This window comes from Mus caroli, chromosome 6 (assembly GCF_900094665.2).
Source record: "Mus caroli chromosome 6, CAROLI_EIJ_v1.1, whole genome shotgun sequence".
NCBI classification, from domain to species: Eukaryota; Metazoa; Chordata; class Mammalia; order Rodentia; family Muridae; genus Mus; species Mus caroli.
Genome location: NC_034575.1, coordinates 96,534,651 through 96,551,625, shown reverse-complemented (window position 1 = coordinate 96,551,625; position 16,975 = coordinate 96,534,651). Strand labels below are relative to the sequence as shown.

The window sequence follows — 16,975 nt, the reverse complement described above, 5'->3', positions numbered from 1 at the left end:
AGTGCTGGGATTAAAGGCGTGCGCCACCACGCCCGGCTAAGAAGCTGATTTCTAAATACTAGCAAGTGACACGCATGCATGTGTTCAGTAGACATGAATCAACTCTGTTTTGTGTGCAGGGCATTAAAACAGAATCAATGAAGAATATAAGATTCTGTACAGCTTGGGCTTAGCCAGTGAAGCGTTTATTGCGTGACAGGAATGAAGGAACAAAAGATAAGGCCTGAAATATAAGCATTTGTAAGATAAAGAGGCCTGGCGATGGATGATAAATGACTCAGTTGGTCAAAGTGCTTACCCTACAAGTTTAAAGACTCAAGTTTGAATCTCTAGTGCCCACATAAATGCCAGGTGTGCATGGTGGCCTGCATTTAATCCCAGCTCCTGACAAGTGGAGATAGGATACCCAGAGCAAACTAGCTAGCCTAGCTGAGTGAAGTATGAGATGGTTTCTTAAGAAAATATCTTAACTGTACCTAACAAACTGAATTTATCCTGTTTGGTCCTTGAGTTAAGTAAAAATGTTCTCATATGTTTTTACTTCGTTTACTTATATGTAGGAGGGCTATTAAGACAGTCTCATATAATCCAGGCTGACCTTAAACACTTCATGAGGATGAGGCTGGCCTAGGACTGTTGACCATCCTGCTTTAGCTTCCTTCCTGCCAGTGCCAGGATTTTAGGCATGTGTCATTATGCTGGAACTTTCTTTACATTTTTAAGTGGTTGAAAATAGCATAAGAAAGTAGTACTTTGGGTCTGGCATGGTGGCACACACCCTTACTCTTGGTACCTAGGAGAACATGCAGGAAGGCTGCAAGTTCCTGCACACGGGCCGACTAGGTCCCCAAAGAAAGTCAGAAACAGTGTTCTATGACATGAAAATGATATTCATTTCATGGTTTAGTGCCCATAAATAAAGTCTTATCAGAACACAGACATGCCCAGTCACTTACATATTTTCTGTGTCTGCTTTTATAGTTCAGTGGCATGGTCAATCAGTTGCAGCAGAGATACAGCCTATAAAGCTAAAATGTCAAGTTTTTAGCTCTTCGAAGAATAGATTTACCACCCTTGCCTCAAGTTTATCATGAAGGATGGGAGGCAGCCCTCTTGTGGGAGCTGAGGCCACGGGCTGCCTCCCATCCCCAACAGCAGTGTGCTGACACACATCCCTTTCCTTGCCGTCCCTCCCTGAAGGACAAGCTGGAACTCATCTCTTTGCTTCCCAGTAGCATAAGAACCCCCACACTAAGAAAAGCAAGCTGAGATGCAGTAGAGCAAGCAGTAAACAAATAAGGCAGCATGTGTGAAAACACTGATGAGGCCTGGGTGAGCTGGGAAGATCTGTGGCCCTGCTGTCACTGCTGTCATTGCTGTCACTGTGGTCTGTGTAGTCTTGCCCCTCTGCAGGGCTTTAAAGGAAGTAGAAAGTAATAACAGCAACTGTTGACATTTTAAACAATCACCTCTCACACAACGGCAAGAGATGCAGAAGTGACAGGCTGAGCCGGTTTTCTTTTAGGTGCCACTTGAAGTAGCTAACTCTTTCCTCCTGCGCACTTGTGTTTCTTCTCTCTGGCTTCATACAGTTGCTTCCCCAATTTAAAGCTGAAACAGTTCTAAAGATGTGTCAGAACTTTTGTTATTAAGTAGTATCTGATACTATCAATTCAAACAGCCAAGTTTTAGCTGAACATAGAAATACGTGGCATATTCTTAGAATGAAATTGTTGAATCAAAATTGTGCTGAAATCTTTTTGAAGTTTTTAGTATATTGTTTTAAGTATAGGTTTCGATAGCAGCTATTTCAAGAGCTGTGTATCTTCAGCTTCTCGTCCATTTTTTAATTCACTATGTAAATTGGAATTTTTAAAGAATTCTACCTGGAATTTGAATGTCCTATTCCTAACTGTTCAAATGAGTGAGAATTGGTTGTGCAGCCGTCAAGTAATTCTGATGACATCCGGCTGTGTGCTTACAGGCGTTAATATCCGATGTTTCGACAGACTCTGATTAAGGGTTGTAAGAACTAAGAGGCTGAAGCAGCCCTGGTTTTGTGCTGGTGCAGAGAGGAAACGGTGCAGCTGAGTTCCAGGACATTGATGTAATAGGAGAAGAAGTTTGGAGCAAGTTGTATGTTGTTGGGTGAGCTTCCCCAGGAAGACAGCAAACCAACCAAACAGTTCTGCCCACGTGTAATTTAGTGCACCCGTGAGCTTATTGAAGTTACTTAGAGGATCACTGGGGAGGGGCTTCTTACAAGAGCAGGGTGACTAAAGACAGTAGAGTCACCAAGAGACCCAGCCCAGAGTGAGTAGCGTTCTTGGAGCTCTTTGCATAACTTCCAGGCAGCTTACCTGGTCCTAGAGTCACTTCTCTTCCTCAGTTGTGGGCTCCCATCTTCTATCCACGATGAATTACATCTACATGATCCACTCTTTCCTTCAGTTTCTACTTTTTTTTCCTGCCTGCTCTTCTGTGTTCCCTGAAGGAGGTGACTTGGATGATCTGGTTATTTTCTTCCTTTTATAGCTGAGTACTGGGCCACTAATGACTGTTACAGTCTCTTATTCTTGGGAAATTCATCAATGATAAGGCTTTACAGATCGCCAGCCACTACAAAAGGAAAGTTCCCCTTTATACTTGAGACTGCACTAATGGTTTATGGGTGTGAACACAAATGTTTTAGAAAGCAGTCTACTGGGAACAAGACACCTCGTTAGTAAAACAATAGCAGTTGCTTCCCCACTGGAGTCTAGCCATAGGTCTTTGCTGTGATTTACATGCCAGACATGACTTCCCTCCTATGAAGAGGGCCTTAACTTCAGTCAGCAAGCCGTCAATGGCACCTGTAACAGTCACACCACTGTTGTTTCAGTGGACTCGGTTTTGTTTGTTTGTTTGTTTGTTTGTTTTTGTTTTTTCCTTTTTTTAAAATTAGGTATTTTCTTCATTTACATTTCCAGTCCTATCCCAAAAGTCCCCCATGCCCTCCCCCCCAACTCTCCCCCCCCCCACTCCCACTTCTTGGCCCTGGCGTTCCTCTGTACTTAGGCATATAAAGTTTGCAAGACCAATGGGCCTCTCTTTCCACTGATGGCCGACTAGGCCATCTTCTGATACATATGCAGCTAGAGACATGAGCTCTGGGGGGGTACTGGTTAGTTCATATTGTTGTTCCACCTATAGGGTTGCAGACCCCTTCAGCTCCTTGGGTACTTTCTCTAGCTCCTCCATTGGGGCCCCTGTGTTCCATCCAATAGTTGACTGTGAGCATCCACTTCTGTGTTTGCTAGGCCCAAGAATAGCCTCACAAGAGAGAGCTATAGCAGGGTCCTTTCAGCAAAATCTTGCTAGTGTATGCAATGGTGTCAGCATTTGGAGGCTGATTATCGGATGGATCCCCGGATAGGGCAGTCTCTAGATGGTCCATCCTTTCGTCTCAGCTCCAAACTTTGTCTCTGTAACTCCTTCCAGTAGACTCGTTTTACTGGAACGATAGGCAGTACTAAGCAGTGTCCTTAACCAAACAGGACTGCTGGTGACAGTTCTGCCCCTGCAGCCTGCTTAACATCCTGTAGCATTGTGAAAGCTAGCAAGCAAGGAGAGAGCTTCCAGCTCATTCCAGCCTGACTTCTACACATCCTCCTGCCAAAGTATGTGGTTTCTCTTAGCAGCAGTATATGGTTTCTCTTGCCATCTAATTTTGGCATGCAACCAACAGTAGTAGCCTTTATGGTTTGCAGGGCCGCAGGAACCTCCTTGGCTAACTCGTAGAGTAGTAACTATCCCTAGCACTGGGATTGTCACCCACTGTTATGGCTCCTAGGAGTGCCTTTTTCTACCACTGTGCCATGCCTTTGTTTAAACTCTCTAATTCGTTTTTATTGTTATTCCAGATGCTGTTCACATCTGTAAGGCACACAAGGGATAACATAGCAATATATAATGAAGCTTTTTTTTTTTTAAGGGAGATAGTTAAGCCTTTTAACAGAAGATGGTAAGAATCTTTGAAGGCCTAACTTGTCCCCTCCAAACAAGTACCAGTTTGTCTTGGAGGGTAGTAAAAGAAATCTTTGTAAGGTGTAGTATAGTACAAAATGACCTCATCATGCGCATCAATTGCTTCATCAAAGAACCATGTTGAAGGCTCAGTCAGCTAAGTGCTTGCCATGCTGGCAGAGGGACCTGAGTTCAGATCCCTTGCATCATGGAAAATCTGAACATGGCAATGCACCGTGTAGACTCATTGCTAGGGAGATGGAACCAGGATTCCTGGACGTGCTGGCTAGTTAATCAAGATGATGAGTTAACTCTCATTTCTGTAGGTTGAGAAGTGATTGGGGATGACATCCAACATTGACCTCTGAACTCTGTGCACTCACAAATGTATGTGTTCTAGCAGGTCTCTTGTATGTGTACACACAAGATCAGTGTTGAGTACAGTGGCTTATAGAGAGATACTACCCCATCTGGTCTTCCCTAGTCAGTAGTTGTTCTTCATGAGATATCTGGGTTGACTGATCTTGGGGTACTGTTGCAACTGCTGCTGTGGCTGTGAGTCTGTCCACCCCAGTGGTCTCTGTGGAGCCAGCTTGTACTGCTCAGCCTAGCTCAAGGCCAGAAGGGACCAGGGCTTTGCTACAGCCTGTGGTTGGCACTAGAGTCGACATGTGTTCTGACAGGCTCTGTCTACCACTGTGGCACTTTCCTGTTCATCAGTCTACCAGCCTGTGAACAAAGGCTGCATGAACACAGTGCATGTTCTGGACGTGAGCTGCCCACCCCAAGAGAAGCTTCATCTTTGCACCTATGGTGCTGCATCTTTTATGTCTTTCCTGAACTGTGCTGAGGCTTTAAAGACATCAGAAGTTAACTGGCACACCCTCTGCCTTCTGATCATCTTAGGAACTCTACTCGACAAATCTGGCAGCCTGCGCAGACTCTTTGTCTACTTTGACTTTTCCACCCCTCTTGATTGCTTTTGCCCTTTACATATCTGGTTTACAGTCTGGGTCATCTCAGTCTGCCAGGGCTTCTCCTGTGTCAGAAGGATTGTATCCCACCTTGGGGTTCAGCAACACCACTAGAATGAAGTCCTTCTGAGTCACTCCCCCTTTCCCTCTTTCCTCTCTCACTTCACTTTTATTTTTTGATTTATTTTGATATGTGTATCTATGTGTAGATACATGCATATGAGTGCAGGTGCTCATAGAGGCCAAGGCTTCGGATCCCTGAGGCAGGAGTTAGAGGTGAATGTGAGTGTCCTGGTGTGGCTGCTGGGACCCTAGCTTGGGTCTTCTGAAGAGCATTGTGTGCTCTTATCCACTGAGCCATCTCTCCAGCCTTTCAGCTTCTTTTCTTTCTTTTTTAAAAAAATTATTTATTTTTTAAATTTATTTCAAGTGTTATCCCCTTATCTGGTTTTCCCCCCTCCCAGAAACCCCCTATCCCATCATTCTATGAGGGTGTTCCTCCACTCACCCACCCACTCCTACCTCCCTGCCCTCGATTCCCCTACGCTGGGGCATCTATCCAGTCTTCATAGGACCAACAACCTCTCCTCCCATTGATTCCTGACAAGGCCATCCTCTGCTACATATGTAGCTGGAACCATGTGTATTCCTTGGTTGGTGGCTTAGTCCCTGGGAGCTCTGGGAGGTCTGGTTGGTTTATATTGTTGTTCTTCCTATGGGGTTGCAAAACCCTTCAGCTCCTTCAGTCCTTTCTCTAACTCCTCCACTGGGGACCCTGCACTCAGAGCAGTAATTGGCTACAAGCATCCGACTCTATATTTGTAAGGCTCTGGCAGGGCTTCTCAGGAGACAGCTATATCAGGCTCCTTTCAGCAAGCATTTCTTAGCATCCACAGTAGTATATGGGTTTGGTGACTGTATCTGGAATGAATCCCCAGGTGGGACAGTCCCTGGATGGCCTTTCCTTAAGTCTCTGCTCTTCTCTTTGTCTACATATTTGTTCCTGTGAGTATTTTGTTCCTCTTTCAAGAAGGATCGAAGCAACTACACTTTGGTCTTCCTTCTTGTTGAGCTTCATGTGGTCTGTGAATTGTATCTTGAGTATTTGGAGCTTTTAAACTAATATCCACTTATCAGTGAGTGTACACCATATGTGTTCTTTTGTGATTGGGTTACCTCACTCAGGATATTTTCTAGGTCTTTCCATTTGCCTAAGAATTTCATGAATTCATTGTTTTTAATAGCTGAGCAGTACTCCATTGTATAAATGTACCACATTTTCTGTATCTATTCCTCTGTTGAGGGACATAAATAAGACTGCTTTGAACATAGTGGGGCATGTGTCCTTGTTATATGTTAGAGAATCTTTTGGGTATATGCCCAGGAGTGGTATAGCTGGGTCCTCATATAATACTATGTCCAATTTTCTGAGGAACTGCCAGACTGATTTCCAGAGTGGTGGTACCAGCTTGCAATCCCACCTACAATGGAGGAGTATTCTTTCTCCACATCCTCAACAGCATCTGCTGTCACCTGAGTTTTTGATCTTAGTCATTCTGACTGGTGTGAGGTGGAGTCTCAGGGTGGTTTTGATTTGCATTTCCCTGATGACTAAGGTTGTTGAACATTTCTTTAGGTGCTTCTCGGTCCTTCGAGTTTCCTCAGTTGAGAATTCTCTGTTTAGCTCTGTTCCCCATTTTTTAATAGGGTTATTTGGTTCTCTGGAGTCTAATTTCTTGAGTTCTTTATATATATTAGATATTAGCCCTCTATCAGATGTAGGATTGGTAAAGATCTTTTCCCAATCTGTTGGTGGCCTTTTTGCCTGTTGACAATGTCCTTTGCCTTACAGAAGATTTGCAATTTTATGAGATCCCATTTGTTGATTCTTGATCTTAGAGCATAAGCCATTGGTGTTCTGTTCAGGAACTTTTCCCCTGTGCCCATGTGTTCAAGACTTTTCCCCACTTTCTCTTCTATTAGATTCAGTGTATCTGTTTATGTGGAGGTCCTTGATCCACTTGGACTTGAGCTTTGTACAAGGAGATAAGAATGGATCAATTCGAATTCTTTACATGTTGGCTGCCAGTTGAACCAGCACTATTTGTTAAAAATCTTCTTTTTTCCACTGGATGGTTTTAGCTCCTTTGTCAAAGATCAAGTGACCATAGGTGTATGGATTCATTTCTGGGTCTTCAATTCTATTCCATTGATCTACCTGTCTGTCACTGTACCAATACCGTGCAGTTCTTTAACACAATGGCTCTGTAGTATACAGTTTGAGGTCAGGGATGTTGATTCCAGAAGCTCTTTCATTGTTGAGAATAGTGTTTGCTATCCTGGGTTTTTTGTTATTCCAAATGAATTTGAGAATTATTCTTTCTAACTCAATGAAGAATTGAGTTGGAATTTTGATGGGGATTGCATTGAATCTGTAGATTGCTTTTGACAAGATGGCCATTTTTACTATATTGATCCTGTAAATCCACGAGCATGGGAGATCTTTCCATCTTCTGAGGTCTTCTTCAATATCTTTCTTCAGAGACTTGAAGTTCTTGTCATACTGATCTTTCACTGGTTTGGTTAGAGTGATACTTTATATTGCTTGTGCCCATTGTGAAGGGTGTTGTTTTTCTAATTTCTTTCTCCTCTTACATGGAACTTCCTCTTACTGCCTGCCTTTTATTGTCTTAATGAAATTCATGGAGACCTTAGCTGGTGATAGCCAAGGCTTTGTGGTGGTGCCCATGGCAGTCTATGGGTCCTGCTATTGTTTGCATTACCTCTGTCTTGGGGAGAGATGAGTGATTATATTCCTTAGTGTCTTGGTTATTTTTCTATTGCTATGATAAAACACCATGACCAAGGCAACTTATAAAAAAAATTATTTTGGGGGTCACAGTTCCAGAGTATTACAGTCTGTTAACCATTATACTGGGAAATATGTGGAAAGCAGGCTCGGAACTGGAGCAATACTTGAAAGCTTACACCCTGACCCACCAACAGGAAGCAGAGTGCTAACTGAGTTGGTATGATGTTGAAGCCTCCACCCTTACCAATGACATACCACCTCCCACAAAGCCACACCTCCTAATTCTTCCCAAATAGTTCTATCAACTGGGGACATTGACAACTGGGGAATGCCTGTGGGGGCATTCCTATTCAAACATTCACGTTTCTCTGCCTCTCTGGCACTGGGGCAGGACATGGACAGCTCTTCTGTACTCCCTTCAGTTCTGTTGGCCCTGTTTGCGTGTTAGCTGCATTGTATGCTTCCTCCTGGGCAGACATGAGCAACTTCTATTCACCTAGATAGGGCACTGACCACACACTAAAGGAACAGCTCCCTCCATGTCTCGCTTAGTAAACCAGAGAGTTTATTGCGTCTACTTACAGGCATATAGACGGAGGTTCACTCTCAGGAATATGGTGACTCAACATGTAGGCAGCTTGACTGGTCCTCTCTCCCTAGCAACTGCATATTGCCTTTTATAACCATGGAGGTTTTTGGATGTTGTAACTCGGGAGCTTTCTGACACCTTCAGGCCTTCTTTCCTCCTGGAGGGGGTGGTCCCTGACTAGGTGGGTTCCGTTGTTGTTTGTTTTTAAGTCTTTGCTTGTTTTTGTTGTTTTGAGACATGGTTTCTTTCTGTATCCCAGATTGGCTCACTGCTGCCGAGGGTAACCCTCCTGTGCTGGAATTCCAGCAGGTGGGAGGCCCATGCTTATATACAGTAATACATACAGTAAGCTTGAAAGAAGTCCACAGAGGCGTTACCACTTACACATGTTAACCAAGCAGTCTGTGCAAGGGTGTAAATGTTAGCGTCTGTCTACTCCAGAGTGCAGCCTTTATTGAACAGGAACATACAGTTTTCTGGACATTGTTCCAATCTAGAAAATGAAAGATGAAAACTCACTCTTTCCAGTCTACGAGTTCACCACTTGGTGATAAATGCAGATATTGTGTTTATGGCATAGTGGCTGAGAGTCAGATGTATTTCTTTTCAAATCCTAGCCAAATCATTCATTTCTTGTGAAACAAAAAAGGAAATACCTAACTTGTAGGGTTAGTGATGGGATGTTGGTGTTGTCTCTAATTGACATAATAGAGAGACGTGCTAGGCATCATAAGGGCACCTGAAGTGGAGCTGAAGGAGAGCTAGGACTCCGTCCCCAGAGAGAGGAATGCCTGAACTGATTCTTGGATGATAAATTAGACACTTGATTGAGCCCCGTGCATTTCCAGCAGTAACTGAGTGTGCTCTTGCTCCCTGCTAATTCTGTCTGGATGTATGGACACGATGTGTCGCTGTAATGGCAAAGGCTAGGCCTTTAACTGGCCTTACTCTGCCTAACAGTAAATCATTGTCTTCAGTCTGTGCTGCTTCTTACACTGCAGAAATGAAGACCTTATGTGGGATTGGAGGGGACATAAGACTTACCCAGGGAGAAGCATTCTGCTGGCAGGGACTTGACTTTATTCTACATCTTAACAGGGTTTGGTAGTGAAGCAAATTGCCACATTTTGGTTCTCTTAATTTTGATTGTTTTAACAGAGTATTTCTATCTTCTCTCTTTTTAGGCTCAAATGAACTATGAAAATTAATGTTAAAATAGTTGCTAAGATGTCTCTTTTGATAATATTGTCTTATCAAACCGTAAGAAATTTACCTAGGTGCTTGCTAAATTATGTTGAAGATGATAATTACTGTTGGTTTTTGTTCTGATGTATTTTATAAATAACAATGAGACCTTTCTGTCAGTACTTTAAAGACTTTTTTCTTTTTTTTTTTTTTTTTTTTTGGCTTCTTATCTTCTGTGACTTAAAACATTAAAAGGGGGGCAGAGTCAGGAAGGGCCCTTGCTAAGCAAGTATGGGCCTGTGTTTAATGCCCAGCACACATGTACAACGCTAGGGTTTAGCTGCAAAAGAGACCGTGTCCCAAGAGAAGAGAAGAGAGTATCAGAGCAGTCTACTTAATGCTCTGCCCCGGCCCTCTGCTCACTGGCCAGCAGTAGCTACTCACTGAGCTCCAGTCCCAAGAGAAATGCTGTTTCAAAGGCCAGGAAAGATGGCTCCTGGAGGACAACTGAACTTGACCTCTGACCTTCATGTACATAGAGAAGAGCGAGATGCCTAGAAAGCAACACTGAAAAGAAATTGAGGTTTTCTTGGGTGTAGGTAGCAGCTTACATTATTTTTCCCTTTTTTGGGGCATTTAGCCAGCAAAAGCATCTCCTACTCTGATCCCTGCATGGATAGGAACACTTTCTTAAGTGCCTCAGCCTTAAGCTGGTCTGTCTGTCAATGAGAGATTATTGCCCAACCTGGCCGATAACAGGAAGGAAAGCAAGCCAGAGAGCATGTCACACCGTGTCTACTGGCCACCTACTTATGGTTGTCTTACATATTTTCCTTACATTGTCATTATGTGTCTGTGTGCCATCATTAGAAAGTCATTCCTGAAGCGAAACATTCATGGCTCTTGTCATTTATAGTCCTGGGACACTAGTTTCCAGTGCCTTCAAGGGTGAGTAGGAGCCCCTAGATTCAGGGCCTCTTGTGACTAGGGTTAGTTTATCCAGCCAGTCACTTTTAGGGCATCTCTGATGTTGGGCCCTTTGACATCCTGGGGACAGATGCTAGCTCCTTCCTGCAGTGAGAATAGTTACCGTGGTTACCCATTCAGAGTACCTTTGTTTTTTATACTCTGGAGCAGGCAGTAAACTGCTTGAAAAGTGGTCACTTTCCTGCAGTGCCTTTGAGCCAAAGTAATTGTCTTAGCTTTAGGCCTGAGCAGCTTTTTATGCTCATGGGATGTATGACAAGACCATGGAACTGGAGGCAGGGACTGTGAGTCCCTATAAGCTTCTGGTCACCAACCATGTGATAACCTGGAAGAGAGCTAGTCTCTTCCTTTGTGGATAGCTACGGAATAAGTAGCTGAGTACTTATTCGGGACAGAGAGAACACTTGGCACAGAAGAGATGTTGATAACTGCAGCTATCTTCCCTAGCTGTGTTGTGGAGCTCACCATGGGGAAGCTGGCTGCTAGCTTGAGAGAGTAAACATGGCATCAGATGACAATGGAGGGTGGAGGAGAGGTGAGCTTAATGTGTTTCTTTTAGATTACCTGGGTATCTTTTACCATGCTATGACATAGAATTCCATGAAGATAGTTTTGGTAAGGCTTGTGGAAGCATAGCTTTTAAAGAGAGCTTACAAATCCCCTTTGCCCAAGCTGTCTTGTATGTGAAAGGCATGCTTGTTGAAAAACTCATCTGAATATTCTTTCTCAGTTGCTTAAACACATGAATCACATGTTTGAACATTCTCCTGTCAGTATTTAAGGGCTGTCTGGTAGATCGTGCCCAGGTTTTATTGATCATATAATGTGTTTCTGGTGGACACATGGAAAAAGACCATGTGGTGTAAGGAGTGAACAACTGCTCCTCCACGTAGACCAGTACTGTGTGCACAGTGGGCTCGCACTCTTCCGACCACCCTAAATCCTGCCTGTTCTGCTCATCTGGTTATATTAAGAAGGAATGAGACCTTGGGAGGGAGCCCTTGGGGCTGTCACACTGTAGAGAAGTAAAGTCAAGTTACAAGTGAAGAGGGTTTTTTTCTAGCAAAGTCCTGTGATTGCTACTTGAAACTCTTTGTAGTCAGTCAGCCAGTTACCTAGGGTGCTAGTTAGTTTTTTGTCAATCTGATACATGCTGGAGTCATCTAGAAAGATGGAAAGGCAATTCAGAAATTGCCTCTATCAGATTGGCCTACAGGTAAGTCTGTGGGTGCATTTTCTTGATTAGTGATGGATGGAGGAAGTCCCAGCCCATGGTGGGTGGTGCAGCTTCTGGACAGGCGGTCCTGGGTTATATAAGAAAGTGGGCTGAACAAGCCAGTAAGTCAGCAATGTTGCTTTATGGTTCTATATGCAAGCTGAGAACTGCAAGATGGCAAGTTTATCTGGTTAAGTCAAGGGCAGGACTCTGATTGTATACAAGTAGCCAGGGTAACTGTATCAAGTGATTGGGGTGGACCCTAGATGCAGGTGATTCCTGCTTGATTTCTCTATTTTGGTGAATATTTGGGACTCTGTCAGCTATGGAGAGAGGGCAGGAATAAGAGGCATTTCCAAGGAGAAAGAATAGAGGTTTGGGGTTGGGGGGGGGGTGTTGAAAGGAGTTGCTGGGTGAGCATCATGCTGTGCGTAGATTTCAGACTTGAAAAGGGGGACCTGCTAGTGTGCACGTGTCTTGTAGGTATTGGGGATCACCTCTGAAACAGCACAAGTTTCTCTTTGAGAACATGCTTTCCAGCCAGGCGACTGCGCAGGCCTGTAATCCCAGCCACTCAGCAGGGAGGCAAGTGGATCCTAAGTGCAAGGACAGCCTGGGTAACTGCGTAGGACTGTTTCAGAATAAAGAACAAGGGGCTAGGTCATTAGTCTTAAATGTTCTTAAACTACTAGAACTCTGAGCTGTTTTAAATATATCACCTCTCAAGATCTTAATTTCTTAACTAAGAAAGCAGATATTTTTCTCCTTAAGGCTGACTGAATGTTTTCAAATTTTCCTTCAGGTAAGAGTGCAGTTTTAAAGTGTCTCCTGGATGTTCACAAAATCTTTCAGGAAAATGACCCAGCATATATTCTGAATGATCTCTACATCTCAGACTACTGTGTATGGATTCAGAAGGCCAAGTAAGTTGTGTGTCCCTGGGTAATTTTACATGCTAGCAGCAGTGAGACACCACTTACGGGAGAAAGTCAGTGTAAGTAAGAGAAACCCAAAGCTGCTCATCACTTTAGAAATGGCTGGATTCTAAGCAGGGACATTAGTATTGGGAACTCACCTGAGCTACATAGAAAGACTGTCTCAGAGGGAGAGAGAGAACACACAGTCACACACACACACACACACACACATGGATTCAGGAAAGGGAGAAACAGGGGGGCAAGGTTCATTAAGATAGGAAGTTTGATAAATTGCTTGGGGAGGTAAGTGTAGGTAGATAAAATGTGGGTATTACTAGAGCAGACAGAATGTGTGACAGAGAAAACTAGAGGGAGGAGCAAGTCATCCTATGGACAGTTTAGAGCAGTGGCTCTCAGCCTGTAGGTCACAGCCAAGCCCATCGGAAAGCACAGGTATTTATATTACAGTACAAACTACCAAAATTGCCATTATTAAGGAGCAATGAAAATAATTTTATAGTTGGGGGTCACGTGTATTACAGGTGCACAGCATTAGGAAGGCTGAGAAACACTGGTTTAGAAGGTTCATGGCAAGTAAGGCATGGTGGCTAGGCCCATGTGCTATGGACTTGCCACATGGCTTCCTCACATCTTATCCGATGAGGAGAAAGTGGGGCGAAGCTGGAGGACTCCTGGCAGCCTGAGTCCAAAAGCTCTACAGCTCCCAGGCGGTTGTTCCCTTAACCATGACAGATGCTCATAGAAGGGTATGTGGGCCTCCTGGATCCAAACCCTAATGGTGTGCACAGAATTACTATCTCCAAACTATAGGATATCTCAAGACTGGGTACCTAGACCTGTACCTATGGCAGGGCTGTGTGTGCGTGCATGTGTACTGACATTTGCATGTGTAAAGTTACAAGATTTAAATCTAGTGCAAACAAGAGCTGTGCTTTTGTTGACTGACCCCAGACTTACTGAGTTTATGTTTCAAAATGAACATACAAAGAAAATATAAATTTTCCAGTCTTACAGCTTATTGAAGTAGGTATTGAAGAGTGTGAACACTCACAAACAGGCTCCAGCACTTGCTGAGTGAGGTTTTCATGATTTGTAGAAGTGTTTAGTGTTTCCTCAGTCACGGGAGCACCGTCGGTTGGTTGTTAGCTTTAAAAGGTGGTGCATTTGTATGTCAGGAAGAACTTGAGTAGATCTGCTTCTCACCAGGCCCAGCCAGTGATCCACTTCAGTAGCAAGGGACCCTTTGTTGGGACTTCCAGAGCTCTTGATTGGAATGATCCCTCAGTGGTGTAGAACACCATGGCACAGTGGTGTGTGTCAGTGCTACCTAGCCGGGAAAGAAGCACTAGGCTTCTGTTACTGCAGTAATTGCCTTTTAATACCTCTGTGGATGACCTGTGATCTGGAATTATTTCTTCTTTCTGTTCATGAGGAAGCAATGACATGAGAGTGTAGTGTGAGAGCCACCCCGCAGCCTGTTGTCTGGAGGGTGCTTGGGTCCCTGCCGACAACACCTCACTCTGCAGCATGTGGAGGCCACGTCTGTGGTGGAAAGCTGAATCCTTAACTCTTCAGGTCTTAATGGCAGGCCATGACTTCATCTGCCCCCCGCTGACTGAGCTAATCAGAGCCCCTGCTGCCCCCTCCTGGTGTTGCCCTATTACTATTATTATTTCATAATACAATTCAGTCGCAGTAGTCGCATGTAGGTGATTTGTCTCTCAAGAGCAGAGATTGTATAAACTTGTAATGAGTGTGGAGGTTGGTCCCAGGGTCCCATTTTTGTGAGTGCTTCTCTCCATATTGTGACATTCTTTATTAAATACAGAGAGAACTACATTGCATTCCACAGACAGCTCTAAGTGTGCATGTTGCTGTGGGGGTCACCAGATGTACTCTCTAAGGTTTGGGGTTTTTTAACACTTGTTTTAAGTCATAGGAAACAGCAGAATTCATAGGTTCTCAGGAGTTAATTAATCTGGTGGTAATGATTTTTTATTTGTTTTTGGTTTTGTTTCTGAAAGGATAGTGTAGTCAACAGTAGGACAGAAGAGCGAGCTTGCAGAGACTGCTTTGCTTCTTCTACTTCACCAGTTGGAGCGTACCTTTTCGTTCCCTAAATGGACTATGTTGTTTCACTGTGATAAAATTATTGGTAGCCTAGCTAATTTTCCTCTTCCTTTAGAATAACACTTTTCTTAATGCATCTGGTTTTTATTATACTTTCTAATTTCAGCCTTGGTTTTGTTAAGTACAGCTTAGATGATCTTTCTTGTATTTTACCTATGAACCATCTCACTTCTGAATTAACCCCCGGGCAGCCTCTTGACTATTTTTGTCTTCATCTTTTGCTGTCTTATTTTATATAGTTAAACCACCACATTTTTATATTACACAATAGTTTATATTTTCTTTAGTCTATACTTGATAGTTTTGATTGTAATAATAAAAAGCTGTGTAACATTTTCTTGGAAGAACCAGACAAGTATGAAATTCTGACTTGACCCAAAACGGCATTCCAGTTTTCCAGTCAGACATTTACTTTGGCAAAAGCTTATTGAAATGCTGTCATTCTTATACTGAATCAAAGGAGCTATGGCAGCAATGTGAGGTTTGCTCCAGGAGGGTGTTTTGCTTTTCTATGCTATCTGCTTTTTGTGAACACTTGGATTCTTAATACGAAATTATGAGTTGGCGAATTAATTTTTCTGGGGAAAACAAAAAAGCATCCTTTGTTTCCATCAGTGTTCGTGGCACTGAGATTTCCAGCATGGTGTCTGCTGCAGCATCCATTCCCTGAGTGGCAGCGGGAGGATTATTGCGGTTTTGCTTGCAGTGATGATAACGATAGGTCTATGACAGTACCCTGCCCTGTGGGATCAGATAGTTTCCCTGATATGCCATGTGTAACAACTAGTTGTCTTCACTCGTGCACTGTAGAAGTGAAGTCAAAGAAAAAGTGCTCCCTTTAGGAACTTTCCCAGGAAGAAGGGGATTTAGTGAACCATTTGTTCTGTTAGTAGGTGCTCCCTTAGCACTTGGTTGAGAGCTCAGTACATACATCATATGCCTTCGCCATAGTGGATAAGCTAAGCCCTCATCTCTTCTAAAAACGTGAAGAGCCCCGTGAAAGAACACTAATCTGGGTCTGTCACTGTTTCTTGTGTGCACAGCAAAATTTTAGTTGAATTGAATGGGCCCTGTTAGTTAAAGGAGACGTTTTTCATTGCTAAAATATGTAGCTCTGGAGCTGATAAGATGACTCAGCAGTTAAGAGCATTGGTTGTTCTTTCAGAGGACTCGTATCCAATTCCCAACATCCCCCAAGGTGGATCACAACTATCTATAACTTCAGGTCTCGGGATCCAGTGCCCTCTTCTGGCCTTCACAGGCATTGCACACATGTAGTACACAGACATACACTCAGACCAAACACCCATACACAGAAAATAAACAAAAAAAGTTTTAAAAGCTGTGGAATCCGGAGATTGCTCAGTAGGGAAAGACACTTGTTGTCGAACCCAGCAGACAACCTTGAGTTTGGTCACTGGACCATAGTAGAAGAGACCAACTCCTAGAAATAGTCTTCTGACCTCCACACATGCTCCATGGCATTTGTGTACATGCACACACACACACACACACACACACACACACAGTAAAGAAAATGCAATTTTTTAAAAGCTGCATCCATCAGTTATAGCTTATCTTTGTTGAGATTTTCAGTTCTGTTCAGTGCTGGCTTGCTCCCTGCCTCTGAGTCTTTCATGGTGGCCCACCGTAATTAGTTCTTGCAGTTCTGTCCTCCGAGAACTTGGCAGTTTCCACCCTTTGCATAGCGCAGGATGGTAACAGTGAAGCAGTGCTCCCCGGCTCAGTTCTCACTGCCCTGTGAACTCAGAGATCTGCCTGCCTCTACCCCTGAGGGCTCCCTGTTCATTCTTAAACCCATGGAAATACATTGCACACGTCCGTTTGTAACTTAATAGTTTCCAGTAAGTCTCTTCCCTTTACAATGTAGTTTGTAGTTTCTAGTAAGTCTTTTTCTTTTTTAAATAAGACACTCCTCACTGTAAAAGGAGGTGTGTGTGTGTGTCCAAGGGAGAATTGACAATAACTGACTGGGTTTGGTTTTGTTTGGGTTTTACTAGTTTGAAACAGGATTTCTTCAGCTTCCCTAGTGCAGGGATTGCAAGCATGCTTTACCCACCTGGCTTAAAATGTACGGTGTGGCTTTAATTCACAGTACATTTTGAAATGACTAGGGGA

The 16,975-nt window shown here is 43.5% G+C and overlaps 1 protein-coding gene across 2 annotated transcripts in view; it reads left to right on the top strand.

Moving 5' to 3' along the window:
* The window catches only part of Shq1 (SHQ1, H/ACA ribonucleoprotein assembly factor), a 94,296-nt gene that overhangs the window by 44,069 nt on the left and 33,252 nt on the right, over positions 1–16,975 (top strand). For both annotated transcript variants that reach the window (XM_021165304.1, XM_029478869.1), the window contains exon 10: positions 12,571–12,691. In XM_021165304.1, the coding sequence (XP_021020963.1) occupies positions 12,571–12,691 (121 nt within the window). The remainder of the gene's footprint in view (positions 1–12,570; positions 12,692–16,975) is intronic.